The sequence below is a fragment of the Ictidomys tridecemlineatus genome, chromosome 3, assembly GCF_052094955.1.
Source record: "Ictidomys tridecemlineatus isolate mIctTri1 chromosome 3, mIctTri1.hap1, whole genome shotgun sequence".
NCBI classification, from domain to species: Eukaryota; Metazoa; Chordata; class Mammalia; order Rodentia; family Sciuridae; genus Ictidomys; species Ictidomys tridecemlineatus.
In genome coordinates, this window is record NC_135479.1 from 144,736,120 (window position 1) to 144,756,804 (window position 20,685).

Consider the following 20,685-nt stretch of genomic DNA (forward strand, 5'->3'; position numbering starts at 1 on the left):
CTTTCTCAGAAACTATGCCACCTTGCCCCTTTTGCTTTTTCGGCTACATTACACAGAAAGAAATTTGTTGGACACCACAACCCAGAACATATTTGTGTGTAGAAATGTATGTAACTGAAACAAGTTTCATGAAACAGCCTTGATATATGTACAGTGCACACTGGCATTATCTTTCTTTTTTTTAATACCAGGGATTGAACTCAGGGGTGCTTAACCACTGAGAAACATCCTCAGTCCTTTTATTTTATTTTATTTTTATTTGTTCTGATTAGTTATACGTGACAGCAGAAGGCATTTCGATTCATTGTACACAAATGGAGCACAAATTTCACTTATCTGGTTGTATACCATGCAGAGTTGCACCACATGTGTAGTCATACATGTACCTAGGGTAATGATGTCCATCTCATTCCATTATCTTTCCTGATCCCATGCCTTCTTCCTTCCTCTCCCTACCTTGTGCCCAGTGTTCCTCCATTCTTCCCATACCCCTTCCCATTATGGATCAGCATCTACTTACCAGAGAGAACATTCAGCCTTTGGTTTTTGGGATTCACTTACTTCACTTAGCATGATAGTCTTCAACTCCATCCATTTACCTGAAAATGCCATAATTTTATTCTCTTTTAATGCTGAGTAATATTCCATTGTGTATATATACCACCATTTCTTTATCCATTCATTTGTTGAAGGGCATCTAGGTTGGTTCCACAGTTTAGCTATTGTGAATTGAGCTGATATGAACATTTATGTGGGTGCACCACTATAGTATGCTGATTTTAAGTCCTATGGGTATAGACGAGGAGTGGATCAAATGGTGGTTCCACTCTAAGTTTTCTAAGGAATCTCCAAACTTCTAGAATTAATAAGTGAATTCAACAAAGTAGCAGGATATAAAATCAATGCCTACAAATCAAATTCATTTCTATACATCCCTGATGAACCCTCAGAAAGAGAAATTAGGAAAACTACTCCATTCACAATAGCCTCACAAACAAAAAACAAAACAAAACAAAACAAAAAACCTTGGGAATCAATCTAACAAAGAGGTGAAAGACTTATACAATGAAAACTACAGAACACTAAAGAAAGACATTGAAGAAGACCTTAGAAGATGGAAAGATCTCCCATATTCTATTTTATTTTTCGAATTTTGAGACAGAGTCAGAGAAGTTGCTTAGGGCCTCGCTAAATTGCTGAGGCTGGCTGTGAACTCAAGATCCTCCTGCCTCAGCCTCCCAAGCCGCTGAGATTACAGGTGTGCACCACCATGCCTGGCCATGCTGGTATTTTCTATTCCATTGGACAGCATTAAAACAAGAAGTTCTTGTCCTGATCAAAGAATGTAACTTCGCAACAAGCTCTGGGTCTAGAGCCGCTGTCAGTCATCTGGAACAGGGTTCTAGCTCCTCTCCCTTTACTCACCTACCATTGAATTTAAAAGCCACTCCCCGCTAAGGTTCTTAATGACAAAGTGATACACTGCCTGGGATTTGTTTTGAAGTACTCAAAAAAAAAAAAAATCAAACAAAACAAAACAAAAAGGGGGAGATGAAACTGGGGACATATTGCTTTTTCCTGAATCTTGTGATGGCTCTCAGGGTTTGTGACAGCCTTCTCTCTAGTATTGTATATTCTGGAATTTTCTATGATAAAAGTTTAAAAATAACATGGCAGGAAACAAGTATATTGTATGCCTTTTCTTGGAAGAAAGGAATAAAATTTCACTTTCTCCATGTGTTTTTAAAAGTATGTATTTGTCAAAACAAAACTCTTTGGGGGCCTATTCTTGAGGGTAAGTTAGAAGTGTTTGGGTTTGACATTTTTCTAGATGGGTTTTTATTGGTTGGTTGGTTGGTTGGTTGGTTTGTCCCTGCACTGATTTTTATTTCCTTCTGTTTTATGCAAGGGAGCAGATTCCATGGCCCAGGGCACCAGCCACCGTCAAAAAGCCCAGCAAGTGCAGGCCCTGGAGCTTCTATGCTTTCCAGGACTAGAAGTTTCTCAGACAACTCAAAAAGTTCAGCACCAGGGAAGCCAGAAGCAGCGAGGCAGGGTGAGGCCAGAGTGACTGGGAAGTGCTTGGGACATGGAAACTCTGTATTAAAGGAAAGAGATGTGGTCTTATTTTTTTCTCTTCTTGGTCTATAAAATATTCCACTAACTCTCTGTCTCCTCTTCCTCTTCTTCCAGGTTTGAACAATACCAATAGGTAGGTCTAAGCTTTGTGATTGTCACATTTTCCATCTTGAAATGCCCCACAAGGAAAGAATGATGTCATCAAGGAATGCATTGAGTTTTCAAGTCGTGGTACAGGGAGGAGAATTGACTGTGTGGGGTGTTCTTTTGTTTGTGTTTTGCTCTGTTCTCCTTTTGTAATATGCCATCCAGTTCTACATCAGGGTTATCATTGGTTTTGAGACTCTTGAAAGCTCCGTGCCACCCTCTGTCTCAGTATCCTCCCGGTACCTTTCCAGGTTAGCCATGTTCAGGAAGGCCAGAATCCCCCCACTCACCCAGCCAGTGCTCATGAGCTGCCTCCTGTCCTGTATGTGGACTGCGAGTGCAGTCTACAGTAGAGAAGGGCTTCAAACATTCACAAATACCTAATTACAACTGTGGTCCCTCTGGGAGGAAGAATGACAGAGAGAGATGCTAATTTGGATTTCAGGGCCAGCAATGCCCTTTCTGAAAACTTCATATTCTAGCTCAAACCTGTGAAGTATAATATTAGCACATGAAGAAAAGTTCAGGAAAAACATGTTCCAAACAGAAGGTCCACCATGTGTGAAAACTCTTGAGGTGAGAGGTGGGCTATGGGGCCCCCAAAGAAGACCTGTGTGGCTGCAGCCTAAACCGTATCTTGAGAGGGTCCTAAGACAGTGCTCTCTTCGGGGAATTGTATGAGGCTTAGTTTTATTCTTTTGGCAGTGCTTGCTAGGCAAGTACACTGAGCTGTGTCCCTGGCCCCCAGTTTTATTCTTAATAGAGTGGAAAGCTGTTGGGAAACCCTTGAGCTTCAGGTGACACAATTCGATTAACGTTTTTAAAAGATTGACTACAGTTGCTCTGTGGAACTGGATTGGACAAGGGCTATGTGGACAAGGAGAACCAACTGGGTGGTTTGAACTCAGGGCACCAGGGAGAAGAGAAATGTAGATAAAATAGGCTCTGGATGGAGGCACAGGACAGGGACAGGTCAAGAATGGCTGCAGTGCTGTGTCTTGGCAAAGTGAATAAACTGCAAAGAAATGTTTTTGCTCTTAATTGCCCCTAATTGGTAGGCTTTTGTGATCCTGGAATCTGGCTTATAATGAGTGATGCTTGTGGATAACCAAATGATGATTCTGTCCCTCCTGCTCCTCCCCACTTCTAACCCCACTGCCACCACACAGGTCATTTGGGAGAAGAGCAGAGGTCCCCAATTCAGATGTCAGGAAGGAGGTGACCAATGGAGTCTCAAAGGGGCCAAAACTCGACAGCCTGGAGACTGCAGCTGCAAGTATTAACTGCTCCAGCCCCCAGGGAGGACAGTCCCCCATCTGCACCTCAAACAGCCAGCCACAGCCCCTGCAGGAGCCCAAGGTGATGCTGACTGGGGTCTCACCTAGAGACCATACCCCCATACCCCCTCCCCTCTCTTTAGTCCCCTCTGTCTAGTCCAAAATACCTCCTTTCTCCTCATAATATTCTCCAGTTCCCTCTATTTACCACAGACCCCTGTCCTGCAGAAGACTTCCAGCTCCATCACCCTGCAAGCCACAAAAGTCCAGCTGGAACAAAGAGCTCCAATCATGGGAACCCTGTCTCCTAGGAGAGAGATGAGTCCATCTGTTTCCCAGCCAGCCACCCTTTCCACAGGACTATCAGACCTGGGAAGCCCAGAAGTTGTGAGCGAGGTTGCTACCAGGAAAATCCCCATGGAGAGCCAGAGCCATTCAGCATGGCCCAAGTTTGAGAGTAAGCCCCAAAGCCAGGAAGTCAGTGAAGACCAAGCAGTCAAATTTAGGTGTGAGGGTGAGTAGAGCTGATTAAGGTTACTGGTCCCCAAATGTAGTCCCTTGGTGGCCAGTTCCATCCTTCAGTATGCAGCTGGTCTGTACCTTCTATATCGACCCATCCCCTTGGACTAGGTGCCCCAGGAAGCCAGAGGTCTTCCCTTCAGGAAGGACTCAGTTTACAAACATCTTTTATTTTAGAGAGCTAGCCAATGTTGGTCTATTGTTGCTTGCAACATAGAGCATAGGCCCTAGGCCCTAATTCTGACTACCCTAGGTGAACAAAACTCTTCTCCTCCTCCTCATCAAAACAGTGAACAGTAGGTCTCCTCTTTCCTTCCTTCCTGGCTTTGGCTGATCAGGAGACCTGGCCCATCATTCCTGCATTTCTCCTCCACAAGGACCCTGACTATCTCAAGACATTGGAACCTTATGGGACCTAGGGTTAGGAGTAAGGAAACAGGCTCAGAAGTGGGAAGGCCATCCCACCATCCCAGTCTAAGCTCTTCCCTTGGAGTCAGGCTTTCCTCACCCTGCCCCACAGTGTGTTTTTGCGGTAGGCTCATGTTCTTCACCTGTCCCTGTAGTTTCAGGGATCCCAAAGCCTGAAGTCACCTGGTTCCTGGAAGACGTTCCAGTGAGCAGACAAGAAGGCACCATTGAGATTTATGAAGATAACGGGTCCCATTACCTCTGCCTGCTGAGAGCTCGGACCAAGGACAGTGGAAAGTACAGCTGCACAGCCTCCAATAGCCAAGGCCAGGTGTCCTGCAGCTGGACCCTTCTAGTGAAAAGTGAGTACATTCCTCCAGGTCCCCCTGGATCCTCAGCAGGAGGACTGTTCATGGGTGCTTCACAGGTTGCAGATGGTTCATCTCCTACAGCCCTACACCCAGGCCTGAGTGTAAACAGCTCCACCCACGTGCTGAGGCCAAATATATTGCTCTCCATCAGTGATTCTTTTTATTTTAATAAATTTTTTATTTGTTCTAATTAGTTACATATGACTGTAGAATGCACTTTGACACATCATACATACATGGAGTATAACTTCTCATTTGTCTAGTTGTAGAGTTACATGGGTCATGAAATCATACATGCACATAGGGTAATAATGTCCAGCTCACTCTACTATCATTTCTATCCTTAAACCACCTCCCCGCTCTTTAGTCCCCTCTGTCTAGTCCAAAATACCTCCTTTCTCCTCACTCCCCCTATTGTGAATTAGCATCTTTATATCAGAGAAAACATTTGGCCTTTGGTTCTTTGGGATTGGCTTACTTTTCTTAGCATAATATTCTCCAATTCCATCCATTTACCGGCAAATGTCACAATTTCATTCTTCTGTAAGGCTGAGTAATATTCCATTGTGTGTGTGTGTGTGTGTGTGTGTGTGTGTGTGTATAATTTTCTTTATCCATTCATCTGTTGAAGGGCACCTACATTGGTTCAATGGTTTAGTTATTGTGAATTGAGCTGCTATAAACATTGATGTGGCTGCATCACTGCAGTATGCTGATTTTAATTTTTTTACCAACAGTGATTCTTAATCAGGGGTGCACATCAGGATCACCTCAAAATGAGCATGCCCAGCCCCACTCCCAACCTAGCTGAGTGCTACCTCTTTTAGGTTTCTCAGCTGTCCAAGTAGTGCCATGACTCAATATTCGTGACCTCAGAGCACCAAGTATTCACTAAATGTACAGATTTAGGGAAATGTGAGATGATGTGGGATCCCACATCTTTTATGTTTATTATAATATCTGATTATTAAAGTAATACATGCTAATTTGGGGGCATTTAAACCACATATAATATTATGACTTCAAAATAAATACTGTTTTTTGAACAAAATCAGCTCTGTGCTATTAGTATGCTATCTTCTATCCTAGTTTGCTCATGAAACAAAAATCTTTATTATTTAATATTCTGTTATTATTATTATTATTTCTATATTATTTAATTATTTATGCTTTCAAGCATGATTTATGAATGGAGATATAATATTGTTGAATTTTTCAAATCAGTTATTTCTATTTTTTTACTATGATAAATAGGATTGGGGGTAGAGTGCTTACCTAGCATGGATGAGGCCCTTGGTTCAATCCCTAGCACTATAAGTAAAAGAAAACAAAACAAAACTATGATAAATATTCTTTTTTTAAAAGAGAGAGAGAGAGAGAGATTTTTTTAATATTTATTTATTTATTTTAGTTTTCAGCATCTTTGTTTTTGTATGTGGTGCTGAGGATCAAACCCGGCCGCACACATGCCAGGCGAGCGCGCTACCACTTGAGCCACATCCCCAGCCCTGATAAATATTCTAATACCCATTTATCATTCTATAAAATGTCCCCTTAACTATAAATGCATACTGTGGGGCCTAGACCCCTGGAATACCATTGAGAACTGATTAAACAACACCACAGGAGTAGAATCAGCAAGCTGCAGGCTATTGGAAACTCTATGGATAAATAACCATTGCCCATTCTTCTCAACAAAGAAAGTGTATGCAAAACAAGGAAGAGAGACGGGGAGGAGGAACAAGCTATAGGAAATTCAGATTAGAAGATATGAAAGTGGGCTGGGGTTGTGGCTCAGTGGTAGAGCGCTTGCCTAGCATGTGTGAGACACTGGGTTCCAGTCTTAGCACCACTTATAAATAAATAAATGTCCATCAATAACTAATAAAAATATTTTTTAAAAAAGAAGAAGATACAAAAGTGACATAGCTAATTATAATTTATGGACCTTATATGAATCCTGGCTGAAACAATTAAGAGATTATAAGGGGGCTGGGCTGTAGCTCAGTGGCAGAGCGCTTGCCTAGCACGTGTGAGGCACTGGTTCAATCCTTAGCACCACATAAAAATAAAATAAAGGCATGCTGTTCATCTACAACTACAAAAAATTTTTTTAAATGATTATGAGACCACCAGCAAAAATTTAAATATCGACAAGATTCTTTGATATAAAAGAACTCTATTTTAAGTAGTAATGGTGATCTCATGGTTTTTTTTTAAGTTCAAACATTGTAGAGATGGGCTGGGGATGTGGCTCAAGAGGTAGCGCGCTCGCCTGGCATGCGTGCAGCCCGGGTTCGATCCTCAGCACCGCATACCAACAAAGATGTTGTGTCCACTGAGAACTAAAAAATAAATATTAAAAATTCTCTCTCTCTCTCTCTCCTCTCTCACCCTCTCTTTAAAACATGTTATTAAAAAAAACATTGTAGAGATACAATGTTTTGTAGAGATACAAACTGAGTTATTATTAGTGAAATGATGATTTTTGATATTTGCCTTGGAAATAATCCACATTTGGGAGGCATTGATAGGGTTATCAATGAAGCAATATCAGTACATATAAATGAAAAATTTAAAGAAAGATGTGCAGAGGGATTCACTATGTCATTTTCTCTACACTGTTTCTTGTGCATTTTAAATTTCCATGACAAATGCCCTAGTATAACACCCTAGAATACCAGGCTACCTTTGTCAACTCTTATGGTGAAATGTGTTCAAGATAACACTACTAATGAAAAAGAGCAAAGTGCAAGCTGCACATATCATATGTCATTTGTGTTAAAGGAAAAAAAAGATCTACATATGTACATGCAAAAGATGCTTTTATGTATCATAAAACATTTCTGGAAGGTCACACAAATGGCCCCTAAGACAGAGAGACCCATGGGAAAGAGTTGGAGGGGATTTTGCTGTTGGTTCCCTTCTTAACTGGGATTCTAGCTGCGCTGGTTCATTCCTTTGCAAGAGGTATCCCCCATTCCAGGTGGGAGTGCCTGGAGGCGAGCTCACAGGTCAGAGTTCAGCCTCATCAGCCTGGCCAGGGCTCTGTGTCTGGGCAGGGGACAGACATGAGGTGTCAGGTTCACCAAAGGTTAATGATATTACCCAGAGAGCCTGTTTATTCTATGCCTTCATCTTTCTGTGAGTTTATCTAAATCTTGCAAGAGACAGTTTCTAGCCTGTTCCCATCTTGGGGCAATTCACCTCAGTCTGGCTCCCTATCTTATTTTGTTTTCTGTGGCAGCTTTACTGAGGTATATTTATATAACATAAAAGCCATCCTTTAAAAATGTGTAATTAACTGAGTTTTAATATATCCAGAGTTGTGTGGCTGTCACCACATCTAATTTTAGAACACTTTCTCCTGTCTGCTATTAGACACTATTTGTTTTCCCATTCCCCCACTAATTTACTTCCTGTCTCTATGGATTTGCTTGTTCTGAACATTTCATATAAACAGAATCATACAATATGTGATCTTTTGTGACTGGCTTCTTTCTCTAAGCAGAATGACTTCAAGGTTCAGGTATATTATAGCACATGCCAGTAGCTTCATTCATCTTCGTGGCTGAATAACATTCCATGTATAGGGATAGCATGTTTTGTTTACCCACTCATCCACTCCATGGATACCTATTTTTAATATCTATTTTTAATGCCTGTTTTTAATTTTGAGGGTATATACCTATAAGTGCAATTGTTGGGTCATGTGGTAATACCTTTTGAGGGACTGACAGATTGTTGTCCACAGTGGCTGCACCATTTTACATCCCACCAGCAGTGTACAAGTGTTCCAGTTTCTCCACAGTCTCACCAACACTTGTTATTCTCTACTTTTTAATTACAGCCTCCCACGGTCATCTCTTTGTGATTTTGGTTTGCATTTCCCTGATGACTTGTGATGCTGAGCATTATTTTATGTGCTTATCGTCTTCTTTGGGGAAATATGTGTCCTATCCATTTTTTAACTAGGTCATTTTAAAATTATTTTTTACTTTGTATATTCTTAAAGATAGTAGACCTTATTCTGATCAATTCTGAACAGGTTTTGGGGACATATGACCTGATATCTACGCAGGACAAATATGCCTGAGATGGAAACAATCAGAGGGTCATCCTTGCTTGTCCTCAATTATTGTTGGCATTTTTCAGGATATTTTTTATGGTGTCAACTTGACTCTCCCTTTTGAATCTTTGTGGGTACGAGCCTAAGAGGGAAGAGAAACCCCTTTCTCAGGTTTTCTGTTGCAACTGGCTCCATGCCTAGCTTCATCCTGAAGCAGAATTCTGGGGATGTGGGGCCACCAGCCAAATAAGACTTTTTAAAAAAAAAAAAAAAAAAAGAGCATGTGGAAGGAGCTGCAAAAGCCCCCTTTCTGGTCTTGCCTCGGATTTTGATCCATAAAAGTGTTTGTTCACTTTCTATTTCTTCCTTTGGACAGAAACAGGTAGTGTTTCCTAAATGCATCTCCCTCCTTACTTCCAAATAGGTCTGTTTTTTTGCTTTGGGATTTCCGATGGAGGAAAAAGATCCACTCTTATTGTTGTGTTTTAAGAGTTCTTTATATATTCTGGATACAAGTCCCTTACCAGATATATAATTTGTAATTGTTTTCTCCCATTTTGTAAAGTTTGGATTTTAATTGCTGTGACAAAATATCTGAGATAAAACAATTTAAGTAAATGTTTATTTGGCTCATGATTCAGTTTCAGAGGCTCCATTTTGCTTATGGATTTGTGGTGAGACAATATATGATGGTAGAAATGTGTGGAGGAAGAAATTGCTTACCTCATAGCAGCTGGGAGGCAAAGAAAAAATAGGGAAGGGCCAGGGTCCTAGTATCCCCTTTAAGGACATTTCTCCAGCAACTTAACTTCCTCCCATTAGGCCCCACCTCCTAAATTCTACCCCTTCCCCCAGTAGCACCATGGACTGGAAACCAAACTTTCAACACATGGTCTTTGGGAGAAATTCCAGATCCAAACTATAGCATGGGATTTACTTGTCATATGTGGCCACTAAAGTCTCTGCTAGTTGCTTAGTGATTGGTAAATAATTGGATAGAAGTTCCTTAAATGCCTTAAGCCAGCATGTCTTCAGCCCTCTCCGAGGGCTTCTGTGTGTATTGGGGTATATCTTCAGTGCTCTAGCGGGCATGCTACAGTTCTGCCTTCGCCTTTACTTCCTGCATTCTCAGAGACTTTGGGTCAGCCAGAGGTGACAGTAGGGCCACCTCAGGTCTTTCCTGGGCATGTACACAGCCCTGCACCTGCATGTGGCCTTCTAGGCTCCCAGGAGTATGTCAGAATTTTTCAAAGCCCAGTTTTTTCTTTTAAGATTTTTGGTCAGACTTCTTAGCCCCATCTGACATTGCTGCCTGAGTAGTTGTGATGTCAAGCCATTGTCATTGATTGTTTTGTACAAACACACTGAGATAGCACTGTTGACATAGATCAAGCTCTGAGTCAGTTCAAATAAGGACAGTCCTGAAAATGCAGCCCTGGAAGGAGCCAGACCTGTCCAACAGTGGTGGTTCTCTTTGGAATGAGGTTTTTCAGGAGTTCTGACCCCATTCTGTCCCTACTAGGTGGCTGGTTTTTACAGATACCCTAGTTGCTGCTGGTTTTCAAAGCTGCCACAAACCTTGCTGTTCTTACTGAGATTTAGATGGAGTTGGGGGTGGCAGTTTGGTTCTAGTATTCATTTGTTTGTTCATAAATGAATGCTCCTCAGAAAGTTGCAAGCCTTTGGTTAATCTCCAGAATTCTGGAAAAATTGATTTAGACTCTCTGTGCTAGTATTCTCACTGCTTTTATGCTTTACTCTGCCATTCCAGAAGTGCTTCACGGCCCCCTGTCTTGTCCTACAACTTCTCCAGCCTCCACAAGGGCTGGTTCACTCTCGACAGTTTACCAAGATGCAGGTCATGTGACATGTGCTCTGTTAGCATCTACTACCAACACCCTTCCTCCCTCCCTCCTTCTCCGCTCCTTCTTTCTTTCCTTCCTTCCTTCCTTCTTCCTCTCACTGCAGGAAAGCTGTTTCTTCTACCCAGACCTCTTCCTGTCCCTTCCCTCTATGAAGGTCTTACTTAACCACAATTTCCTCTGCCTTCCTTTTGCCTCTCTTTTCTCCCTCCAGGCATGCCCTTTGTCTTCCCTGTGCAGAAAAGAAAAGAAACCCTTTGCTCTGCTTGACGAACTCAAACACTCTCTTCCACCCTCAAACTATACTTGCTCTCCAAGTAATGGAGTTCTGTGCACAGCTTCCTTTTGATGATAGTAATAAACACCCACTGACGATGCTCTGTGGGCCAGGCTTTGTGCTAATGCTGTACTTGGGTTATTTCATTTAATTAGTCCAAAAGTCTTAAGAGAAAATTATAGTTACACCCATTTTCCTGAGGCTACTAAACTGCAGTGAGGTTAAATTACTTGTCCAGGGTCAAATGCCTTACAGAAGATGACATATTCTAACCCTAGTTGTCCTGGCACCAAAGCCCATCGCCTTTTTGATGACTCCTGAGGCATTCCTCAAGTGAGGGAATTTGACACTGACTGGGGGAGGATAGAGATGGGGCTTCCCTACACCTCTTGGATTGTCTGTCTGTCCCTTCCTCTGTGCTGAGCCTGCCCAGAGGCACTGTCATTCTGTCTTGTCAGCTGCTCTTCCACTGCCCAACCTTCCCTTAGGGTCTAGAGGACAAGGTATGGCTGTAGAGTCAGAGAGCTGGCTCTGAAACCTGCCCCACCTTGGACTTGACTATGGGAAATGATGAACTGCACCTCTAAAGTGAGCTAAAGATGGCAGCCTTGGCTGTATCTTCACAGTCACATCTAGAAGAGTGCCTGGCACATAGTAGGCTCTCTATTACTTGTTTTCCTGTCCCCAATCTGCTGTGATGTAGTATGGCTTTCCCCTCAGCTCCGCATTGAACAGTCTCTGCTGAAAAGCACCAGGGATATGTCTTCTCATCACTGAATCCAGCCACGCTTTCTCACCCCTCAGCCATCTTGACCCATTGCACCATGTTCTAATTGGTGCAAAGTAAATGATCTGTTCCTACTTTTCTTAATGAAAGGCCCCAAACCGTCAAGTGTTTCCCAGTTCATTGATATAGAAGCCTTCTGGAAAGTTCAGCTTAGAGGTTCTCCAAAAATAGAATGTACATAAGAATCAATGCATATTTCCAGGTCCCAGCAGTTCTGAATCCTTGTTCAGACCACACTTGGAAAACTAAAACACATGTCCGTCTTTGTCATTGGATTCATTCCTGGAATTGGAAAAAATAGTAATCATAATTTAAAATTGAAATAGCTTCACTGTAGGCATCTGGTCTCTACAAGTAAAAATCTATCAAGACTTTGTAATCACTATAGGACATTAGGAGAATATGTCCCCAGGACAGCAAAGGTCAAGACCAGACAGGAGCTGCCTGAGTCAGAGGAGAGAGAGCAGGCAGGGCCAGGTCCTGAGCACCCCAGATCTAAGGTGCTTTGTGCCTGTGAAAAATCCCTGGCCATCCCCCTGCTTGGGACTCAGGTGTCTGGTGCTGCTGTTTCCAAAGTGTGAAGGTAGACAGGATATAGCCAATATTCCAAGCATGCCTAGTGTCCAGGGCAGCATGGCATCTGCCTGTGAGACTTGGGGTGCCTATGATCAGTCACAAGAGTAGGCAAACTGTGATCTGAGATGTTCTGTCTATTCTTTGCCCCCCCAGGGTTGGTTACAATGGGGGAGGCCCCCTCATTCTCCAGTGTCTTAAAGGACTGCACTGTTGTCGAGGGCCAGGATTTTGTGTTGCAGTGCTCCGTACAGGGGAACCCAGTGCCCCAGATCACTTGGCTGCTCAATGGTGAGTCTCCGGTTCCCAGCCCCATGAGCCCTCAAGCCCTGCCTTAAATTCTCAGTTCTCCCTCTGTACCATTTGCCCCCTGGAAGCCTAAGGTATGGAGAGAACTCAGAAAGTGAGTCTAGTACCCAGTGACTGAGCAAGTTTCTCCCCTGCCAGAGCCTGAGTTCCTCATTAGCACAGTGGGAACAATGCCGTTGTCCTTGGAGGGGATGGTTGTGAACTTAAAGGAGTCCATGTATGTGAAGTGGTTAATGAGGTGCCTGGCACATGGGTGCACACACAATTTAATTTCTTTCCCAACAGTCAGACCTATCAGAGTTCCTTGGTAAATATTTGTTGAGTCAATATACAAACAATAAATGAATAAACTAGTAGCCACACCAGAAGTTGTTGTGGGAGCTTGCCTTTTATTTAGTGGCTGGTGGTTCTGGGGAACCTAGATTGGTAGTTCTTTTCTTTTTCTTTTTTTTTTTAAATATTTTTTCAGTTGTCAATGGATCTTTATTTTATGTTATTTCTATGTGGTACTGAGAATCGAACCCAGTGTCTCACACATGCTAGGCAGGTGTGCTACCACTGAGCCACAACCCCACCCGGTAGTTCTTTCTAATGTTAATTTTAGTTCTATAGAGACATGCAATTTTTTTTTCAAGTAAGGTCCTTTAAAAAAATTGATCACCGTATATTATCATCCTTTTGTTTTTAAAAAAGCCTTCTAATTTCAAAGGTATGGAAGAACTCTGATTTTATAATTGAGAACAAATCCATTAAATGAGTGAGACTGGGTAGGGCCTGCTTTGGGGAGATACAGAGAGTCAGGAGGCATGGGCATTGGCCTTCCCCACCACAGAGTGGTCTGGAGGCCTGAAACACCCCAACTTTACACCTCTGAGTATGGACTCTTTTAGTTATGGGAATCTTGGGGAAACAGAAGGTTTGGGGTCTCTACTAGCTCTTGCCTTTGGTAAAATAGGCTCCTTAAGAGGCAACACCCATCCCCTGTGCACCCAATTGTGTCTATGTCATGACACATGGCCTGGGAACCTTCCATGTTGGTAGAGTTTGCTCATGCTTTGCTAGAAAGTATCTTTGAAAAAGTGCCATGTACTCTTCCCATATGAAGTCAGCTTGGTCAGATAAGAGAACTAAGGTCTGCCATCCCTCCTCCCACACCTCACCTAAAGACAGAAATCCTGTGGGGCCCTCTGCTGGAAGGACACCGCCTCCTTGAGGCTAGAACAGAATATGGACATAAGGACTAAACTTCTACCTGGTGCAAAGTCTAGAACAAGGGTCAATAAACATATTATCTCAAGGACCAGATAGTAAGTATTTTCAGCTTTTTGAGCCATACAACCTGTGGGAGCACTAGACTCTGCTGTTGCAGCATAAAAACAGTATAGATGCTGTATGAGTGTGGCTGTGTTGCATTATAACTTTATGGACAATGAAATGGGAATTTCAGGTCATTTTCATGAGAGGAATTTTCTTTCATTTTTTTCAACCATTAAAAATATTTAAAAGCTATTCCTAATTTACAGGCTGTACAAAATAGGCCACGGGTCAGATTTGGCCCATGGACTGTAATTTATGGAACCCCTGGTTTACACCTCTCAGGAATGAATTTAGTGAATCTTGGTATTTCCACACTCTTACCACTAGGGGGAGATTGTGCTCAAGTTGGGTTTCTTGACTGTGAACTACTTCCTGTCCAACTCCCCCCAAGTCAAGTTTCATGACTCCCCATTCTGACTCCCTAAGCTAACAGCTCCCTGTTTGTGGGACCAAAATGGGTTTGCTGAAGTAAAAAGAGAGCTCTTACAATGCTTGTCTGCACATTTGGACAGTGGAGGCTTTCCTTAACTGCAGTAAGGAAAGTGTTAGCAATCTCAAGGAAGAGGTTTTAGGGGGTGTCATTAACATAAAAAAAAAACAAATAAATAATAAAGCAAAGAGCAGTGTTTAATCCACTCAGTGGCAGGGTCCCAGCCCCTGCCTTTCCCACCAGCCCCACTCATATGAGGGTTGGGAAGATTCTCTTTCCTCCAACCCCGTGGCAGGCTGGGCAGTCTCTTTGCCAAACCATCATGGAGACATGAAGTGTTGCTATGTGCAAGAAGAAAACATTGCATTACAGGGAAAGCATTTCTTTCTGTACTTTTTCCCACCCCCTGCAGCCACCCCCAATTTTATGAAGTGTAAACCAGGACTCTGAGGCCTGGCAAGGAAAGGAACTGACAGTTGCTTCCTATATGGCAGATGGACACATTCCTGCTCTAAGGCCAGAATCTTCAGTAATGAGATTTTTTTTTCCTGGAAATTAAAGGTTACATCTTGGAATGATAAAGTCCCAGGAACATACAGTATTAAGGAAACTACTGAAGTTCATTGCATGCACTCCTGTCTCCACACAGGACTTTGTGTAAAGTGACATGAATAAAGGGCTTCTCAAAGAAGGTTTTAGTTCCCCATATTTATCTTTTCATAAATGCTAAAATGCACCTAATTCCACAGAAGAAATGAACCTAATTGCTACATTAGAGTGGGGATACAGAATTGCTTTCTGATAAATATCAGCAGTGGGAAATTCAGTCATTATTTCTGGAGACATCTAAAAGGAACTGGGAGCCACGTGCTCTGTCTAGGCGAGGTCTGCTCTGAGCCTGGGCTATGGGCCAAATGACCCTGTAAGATCCCTTCCAGGTGCAGAATGCTGTGAAGTGGACAGTATGGAATGGGGACTATTAACTTAGCACAGAATGCCCAGAACTGTGTCCTTTTCCCTTCTGCCCTCCTAATTCCTCCAGAATCTCTTTCCCCTGTCTTTTCAAGTCCAGGCTTGCCCTCCCTGGGCTGGGCCAGCCCCAATGTCATGACAGCAGCAGTCCTGCTGAGGACAGGTGCTCCCTGGTCTGAGCTTCCTGTGCTTCCCTCCACAGGGCAGCCCATCCAGTATGCTCACTCCACCTGCAAGGCCGGCGTGGCTGAGCTCAACGTCCTGGATGCCCTGCCAGAGGACAATGGCACCTACACCTGTCTGGCCGAAAACTCCTTAGGACAAGTGTCTTGCAGCGCCAAGGTCACCGTCCATGGTAGGAGCCTACAGACACCTTTCCTGCAGACATGTCTGCTCTGGAGGAAGGACACTTTTGTAGAAAATAGTATTACTGGCCCACATCAGGGAGCAGAGGTACAGATGACATTGCTGCACCCCACTCCTGATCAGCAGTGGCTACCAAAGCACAGGCTGCCAGAACCTCCTAGGCTCAGAGGAGGGATTCAAGCGACAGCTCTAAACCTGAAGTCAGGCAGGTGGAGGAGATGGGCTCCAGGGACTCACGTGACTGGGGTGTGCCAGTGGGAGGAGCCTTCACCCCGTCAGAGCCAGGGGAAATGCAGGGGAAAGAGACAGGGGCTCCCCTAGATTCAGAAGCTCCGGATCTGGTAGGAGGAGAACTACACTCTCCAAGAAGGCTTAGGAGGAGTACCCCATATCCCCTGAGCATGTAGGGGTCTCACAAATGACCCACTGTGTCCTGGGGACACTAGGTAACAGAGTGTGGGTATTGAGGCCTCTAGAGGGTTGCAGGTTGTCCCCTTCTCCTTCTGCCTCTGCTCCTCCTCAGCACCCCAGACTTGTTTTTATGTGTCACCAGCCTGTGTCCAATAATCTGATTATCACAGTCATTCATTGATTGGGCAAGCACTTAGTCCCCAGGAATCACAGGGAGCCATAGACTCAAGACTGAGCTGTCTGGGCTGGGGAATCAGGCATGGTGACAGTTCCTGGGCAGGTGCTTTTTGAGTCCAGGGCCTTCAGGTAAGCCAATTTCCTCTCTCACCTGGGGCCTGTGCCCCCAGTGCCTGAGCATAACTGGGTTCTCCGGGTGCTTGGGCTGGGTGAGTGTGTCTTCCCTATCAGGCTAGCAGGGGACCATGCCTCCTCCTTTGTCCCCAAGAGCTCAGGCCTCTCAGGAAAGCCCCCTATAACGTAAGTAGAGAGCTGTGAGGCTGCAGGTGATGGTTTTACAGAAAAGGGAAAAGGGGGGAAATGTTTGTAGCCTACTATTTCACTTCACCTCTGTCACTCACTGAGACAGGTGGCTCCGGGGCTGGGGTGCTGTCTGTTTTACACAGAAGAGTCTGGAGGTCTGTCTCATGAAGCCAGGGTCACTCTGCCAAGTGCAGCACGCTGGCAAGTAAAGCTGGCCTTCTGAGCCCAGGTCCTGGGACATGAAGCCCAGGCTATTCTATTCAGGCCCTTTTTTGGCATGTGCTTCCCCTATCCCAAAGCAGCACTGTCCATCCCTTAGGGACAAAGAAACCCACAACCGTGGAGAATGTGGCTGATGCTGACTCTGTGAGGCTCTCCACTCGGAGTGGACCTGATTTTTCTGAAGAAATGCTTCAGCACAGAGTCACTGGTGAACTGCCCCTTCCTTCCAGGAAGCCTTCTCCATGCGGGTCAGAGCTGCCTCGGGCCCTGGGAGTTTCCCAGCCAAAATCCTGGTGGACACATTTCTCCCAGTTATCCTCATAGTTCTAATTTCATGGTTCACAGGGGCCTTGGGAGATTGTGGCATGAGACTTTTGAGGGAGCAAGCATGGCTCAGAGCCTGGTCTCCAGGGGCCAGGGGAACAGCTCTTCCCTCCCACCAGCTGCCTTTTCTCAGTGGTCCCTGTGGCACATCCCAAGTCTATAAAGGGCCAGAGAACAGCACACAATGGGCCAGGCAGCTCTGCCGTCTCCCTTCTGAGATTCTACTCACCAGCCTCAGCCAACCGCCAGCTAATCCAGGGCCTGTCCTGGGTTGTCTGTGTTTAGATTGGATTAGAGAGACGCAGCTGAGCTATGGGTGCATAGAGGTGGGGTCTCCGGATGAGGGGCAGGAACTCTTTGGGGGCTATTCTGACTCCTGGGTCTTTGGGGGGAGAATGGGGTGGGGAGCGAATGATCACCCATCCACGTGTGTTTTCAAGTAGGAAGAGAGGTCTCAGCAAGGACTCTGCCAGTCCCCTCAGGGTTGTTCTAAGCGCAGCTTGCGTGAGTGAGAACCCTCTGGTGGGGGATTTACGGGCCTGTCAAGGCCAGACAGAAGCTCAGATACCATAAATGGTGAACGAGGCTGAGACACAGCCTTGTGCTCATGCCCAGCAGCCTTTGGGCTGTCTCTGCACAGGGTTGGACAGGGCAAACCTGGCACAGTGACACGGCTGGCAGTGCCCCAAGGCACTCAGGGGGCTTGGGTCTGCGTCCTGCAACATCCTCAGCTGTGAAGGAGTTCTTGTTTTCTTGGCAGCTCCTTTGGCTCCAGGTCCTCTGGGGACCGGTGGAGGCCCTTGTTTCCTACTGCCTTGACTGCTGCTCCAGTGTCTCCTGTAGCTGCCTAGGCCTCACTCTATCACCCCCATTATGGCACCCATTAATGGGGGATTGTATGGATGTGGCACTGACTGCCTGATGTGACCCCTGCTCAGCACTTACTAGCCCTGACGCCTGGGTGTGAGCCAGGCCTCGTTTTCCTCTTCTGTGAAATGGGGATTCACGTGGTCACTCATGGTACGGTGAGGATTAAACAAATGAATACATTTAGTGTCTCTAGAACACAGGAAGTGCTAATTATGTGCTGCTATGACAAATGTCCCAACTCTTAAACAAGACAAAAATATTCTGGGGAGTGCTTTTACCAAAAGGTGGGCTTGCTACAGTATTGTCTGGAAAAGAGAGGAGTGAATCAGAGAAGGGAGGTGCTGAGGTTGTGACCTAAAGCCATGGACTCCTGTGCCTCATCCCAAGGTCTGTGGTCACAAGATGGCGCCATTCAGCAGGGTTTCTCCCTCCAGTTGCCTTTCCTCAGAGAGGAGTCAGTTCTGGGGGCAGCTCTGCAGGAGACAAGCTCCATCTGAGAGTTTAGCAGATGTCATGCTGAACGCCAGATGTGGGCACTCTTTCTCACCTCTTTATCCTTTTGCCAAGGTTTTGCAATCACCCAGAGTCTGTGGCATTTTCTGAGGCCACTCTGTGCCCTGCCTCTCCTCCTCTGTTGCTCTCTTCTCCCCAAAACTCCACAAATGTCAAGTTCTCTGGAAGCCTGTCCTGATCTCTCCAGAATGGGTTCTCTGAACACCCTGGACTCTCTTATCATGCTTATTTATCAACAAATCTTTATTTATGCCAAGCATTGTACTAGAGAAACTATGATAAGCAGCTCAGACAAGGACCCTGCCTTCGTGGTTCTTACGTTCTGGTGGGGACAGTCAACACCTGGTTTAATTTCAAATCCTGGAAAGTCCTGTTTAGAACACAAGTGAGGGGACTGGGTGTGTGGCTCAGTGGTAGAGCGCTTGCCTAGCACATGTGAAACACTGGGATTGATCCTCAGCACCACATAAAAATAAATAAATACAATAATGATATTATGTCCCTCTACATTAAAAAAAATAAAATAAAACAAACAGCATGAGAATAGGGGAGGGCAGTGGGAGGGGTACAATTTTAGTTGTGAGGTAAAGGAAGCTTCAGAGACTTGGGAAAGGGTGCCCACATGCAAAGGCCCTGAGTCAGGAGCAAGGTGACAGCACAGGCCAGTGTGGCCTGTGCCAAGTGAGCCAGTGGCAGAGTGGCAGAACCTGAGTTCACAGGGAGAAGCAGGGTGCATCATACAGAGCCTCTAGGGGTAGGTAGAAGTGGTTTTTCCAAATATGAAATCTGACAGTAATTGCTTATTCCTTGTCTATTCTACCCCTGCAGGGAGGGCCCAGGTCTTCCCTACTGTGCAGAACAGGGCCTGCCTCATGGAAGGTGATCAATGACCCACCAAGAGGATGAGCCTGTCAGGGGCCTTCCCTCAGTTTCTCGCTTTTCTGGGTGCCTGGTGCTCACTGGGGTGTGCAGGAGATCCACAAGTAGTTTTATTTTTTAAAATATATTTTTTAGTTGTAGATGGACACAATACCTTTATTTTATTTATTTATTTTTAAGTGGTGCTGAGGCTTGAACTCACATGTGCTAGGCAAGTGCACTACCTCTGAGCCATAACTCCAGCCCCACTACTAGCTTTTGAGGATCCTCAACAAATATGCCTTCTTTCCTCCCTGCAGATAGGGGGAGAAAAAGTCCCCAATATTAACCAGGTGATAGTCTTCCCTCTTAACCTCAGATAAAGCATAATGAGTGATTAACTGTAGAGCCCAGGAAGATCTGAAATAGAGAAGGAATTCACTGTTTGGGGGTAATGGCCAGGAGTGCTTCTTAGGTGAGAATATTTTAAGTTTATTTTACCCTGGAGCATAGCATCTTTCCTAAAATTCCTAAATGACTCGATTTATTAATAATCTGCTAATTATACCCCGTTTTGACATAGTTTCTCTGTCTAACGATTTGTTTATTTAACCAAAGGCCTACTGGGGCCTATTAGAGGCACCTAAGGACATAAAGTGTGAATAAGCTTTCAAACAGATGATCTCTAAAATAAGAAATAAAATTTAGTCAGCGTATTCATTAGAGTATTTGTTGTGAGGAAGAGCCCCTAAGAAAGAAGGCACACCCCAGTGAAGACAGCTATTCACTTCACACTCAAAACATCAGAGGCGCAGTTATTTTAGATTGACACCAGGCGCCCTGTGAGGCCACGCTTCCCAAGTTGTGCACAGGTTGGACACAAACTGCGGTCAGGCATGACCCTGCCTTCTGTGAGCTAAAAATATTGACAACTTTTTAAATAGTCATATAGGCTAAAGAGAAATTTCCTGAAAGAGAAAGATAAACATTGGTTTTAACTTGTCTTTGTTTTAATATATCAAGAACCTTAGTCCACCCAGAACATCTGCCAACAAGCCCTTTAAGCTCTAAGAAGGCAAACACTTAATTAAATGTTAAATCAACGTGCAACCAATATTTTAGTTTTGTAGAGGTTGAGTCCAGAATAGGATATGTATAGTATGTGGGTCCTTCATATTCTAGAAGAATTGTGAGGGTGGAGATATGCACATTCGTGTACATATCATAGAACTGGAGCCTCATTT

The 20,685-nt window shown here is 44.4% G+C and overlaps 1 protein-coding gene across 9 annotated transcripts in view; it reads left to right on the top strand.

The window, feature by feature from the left end:
* Positions 1–20,685, top strand: part of Mylk (myosin light chain kinase) — a 246,743-nt gene that overhangs the window by 126,589 nt on the left and 99,469 nt on the right. For 6 of the 9 annotated variants that reach the window (XM_078044102.1, XM_078044099.1, XM_078044101.1 and 3 more), the window contains 7 exons: positions 1,910–2,056; positions 2,194–2,212; positions 3,396–3,585; positions 3,717–4,017; positions 4,586–4,792; positions 12,526–12,660; positions 15,600–15,752. In XM_078044102.1, coding sequence (XP_077900228.1) covers positions 1,910–2,056; positions 2,194–2,212; positions 3,396–3,585; positions 3,717–4,017; positions 4,586–4,792; positions 12,526–12,660; positions 15,600–15,752 — 1,152 coding nt within the window. Of the gene's footprint in view, positions 1–1,909; positions 2,057–2,193; positions 2,213–3,395; positions 3,586–3,716; positions 4,018–4,585; positions 4,793–12,525; positions 12,661–15,599; positions 15,753–16,389; positions 16,481–20,685 lie in introns of those variants that run through there. The other 3 variants (XM_078044103.1, XM_078044104.1, XM_021735635.3) reach the window with 3 other exon arrangements.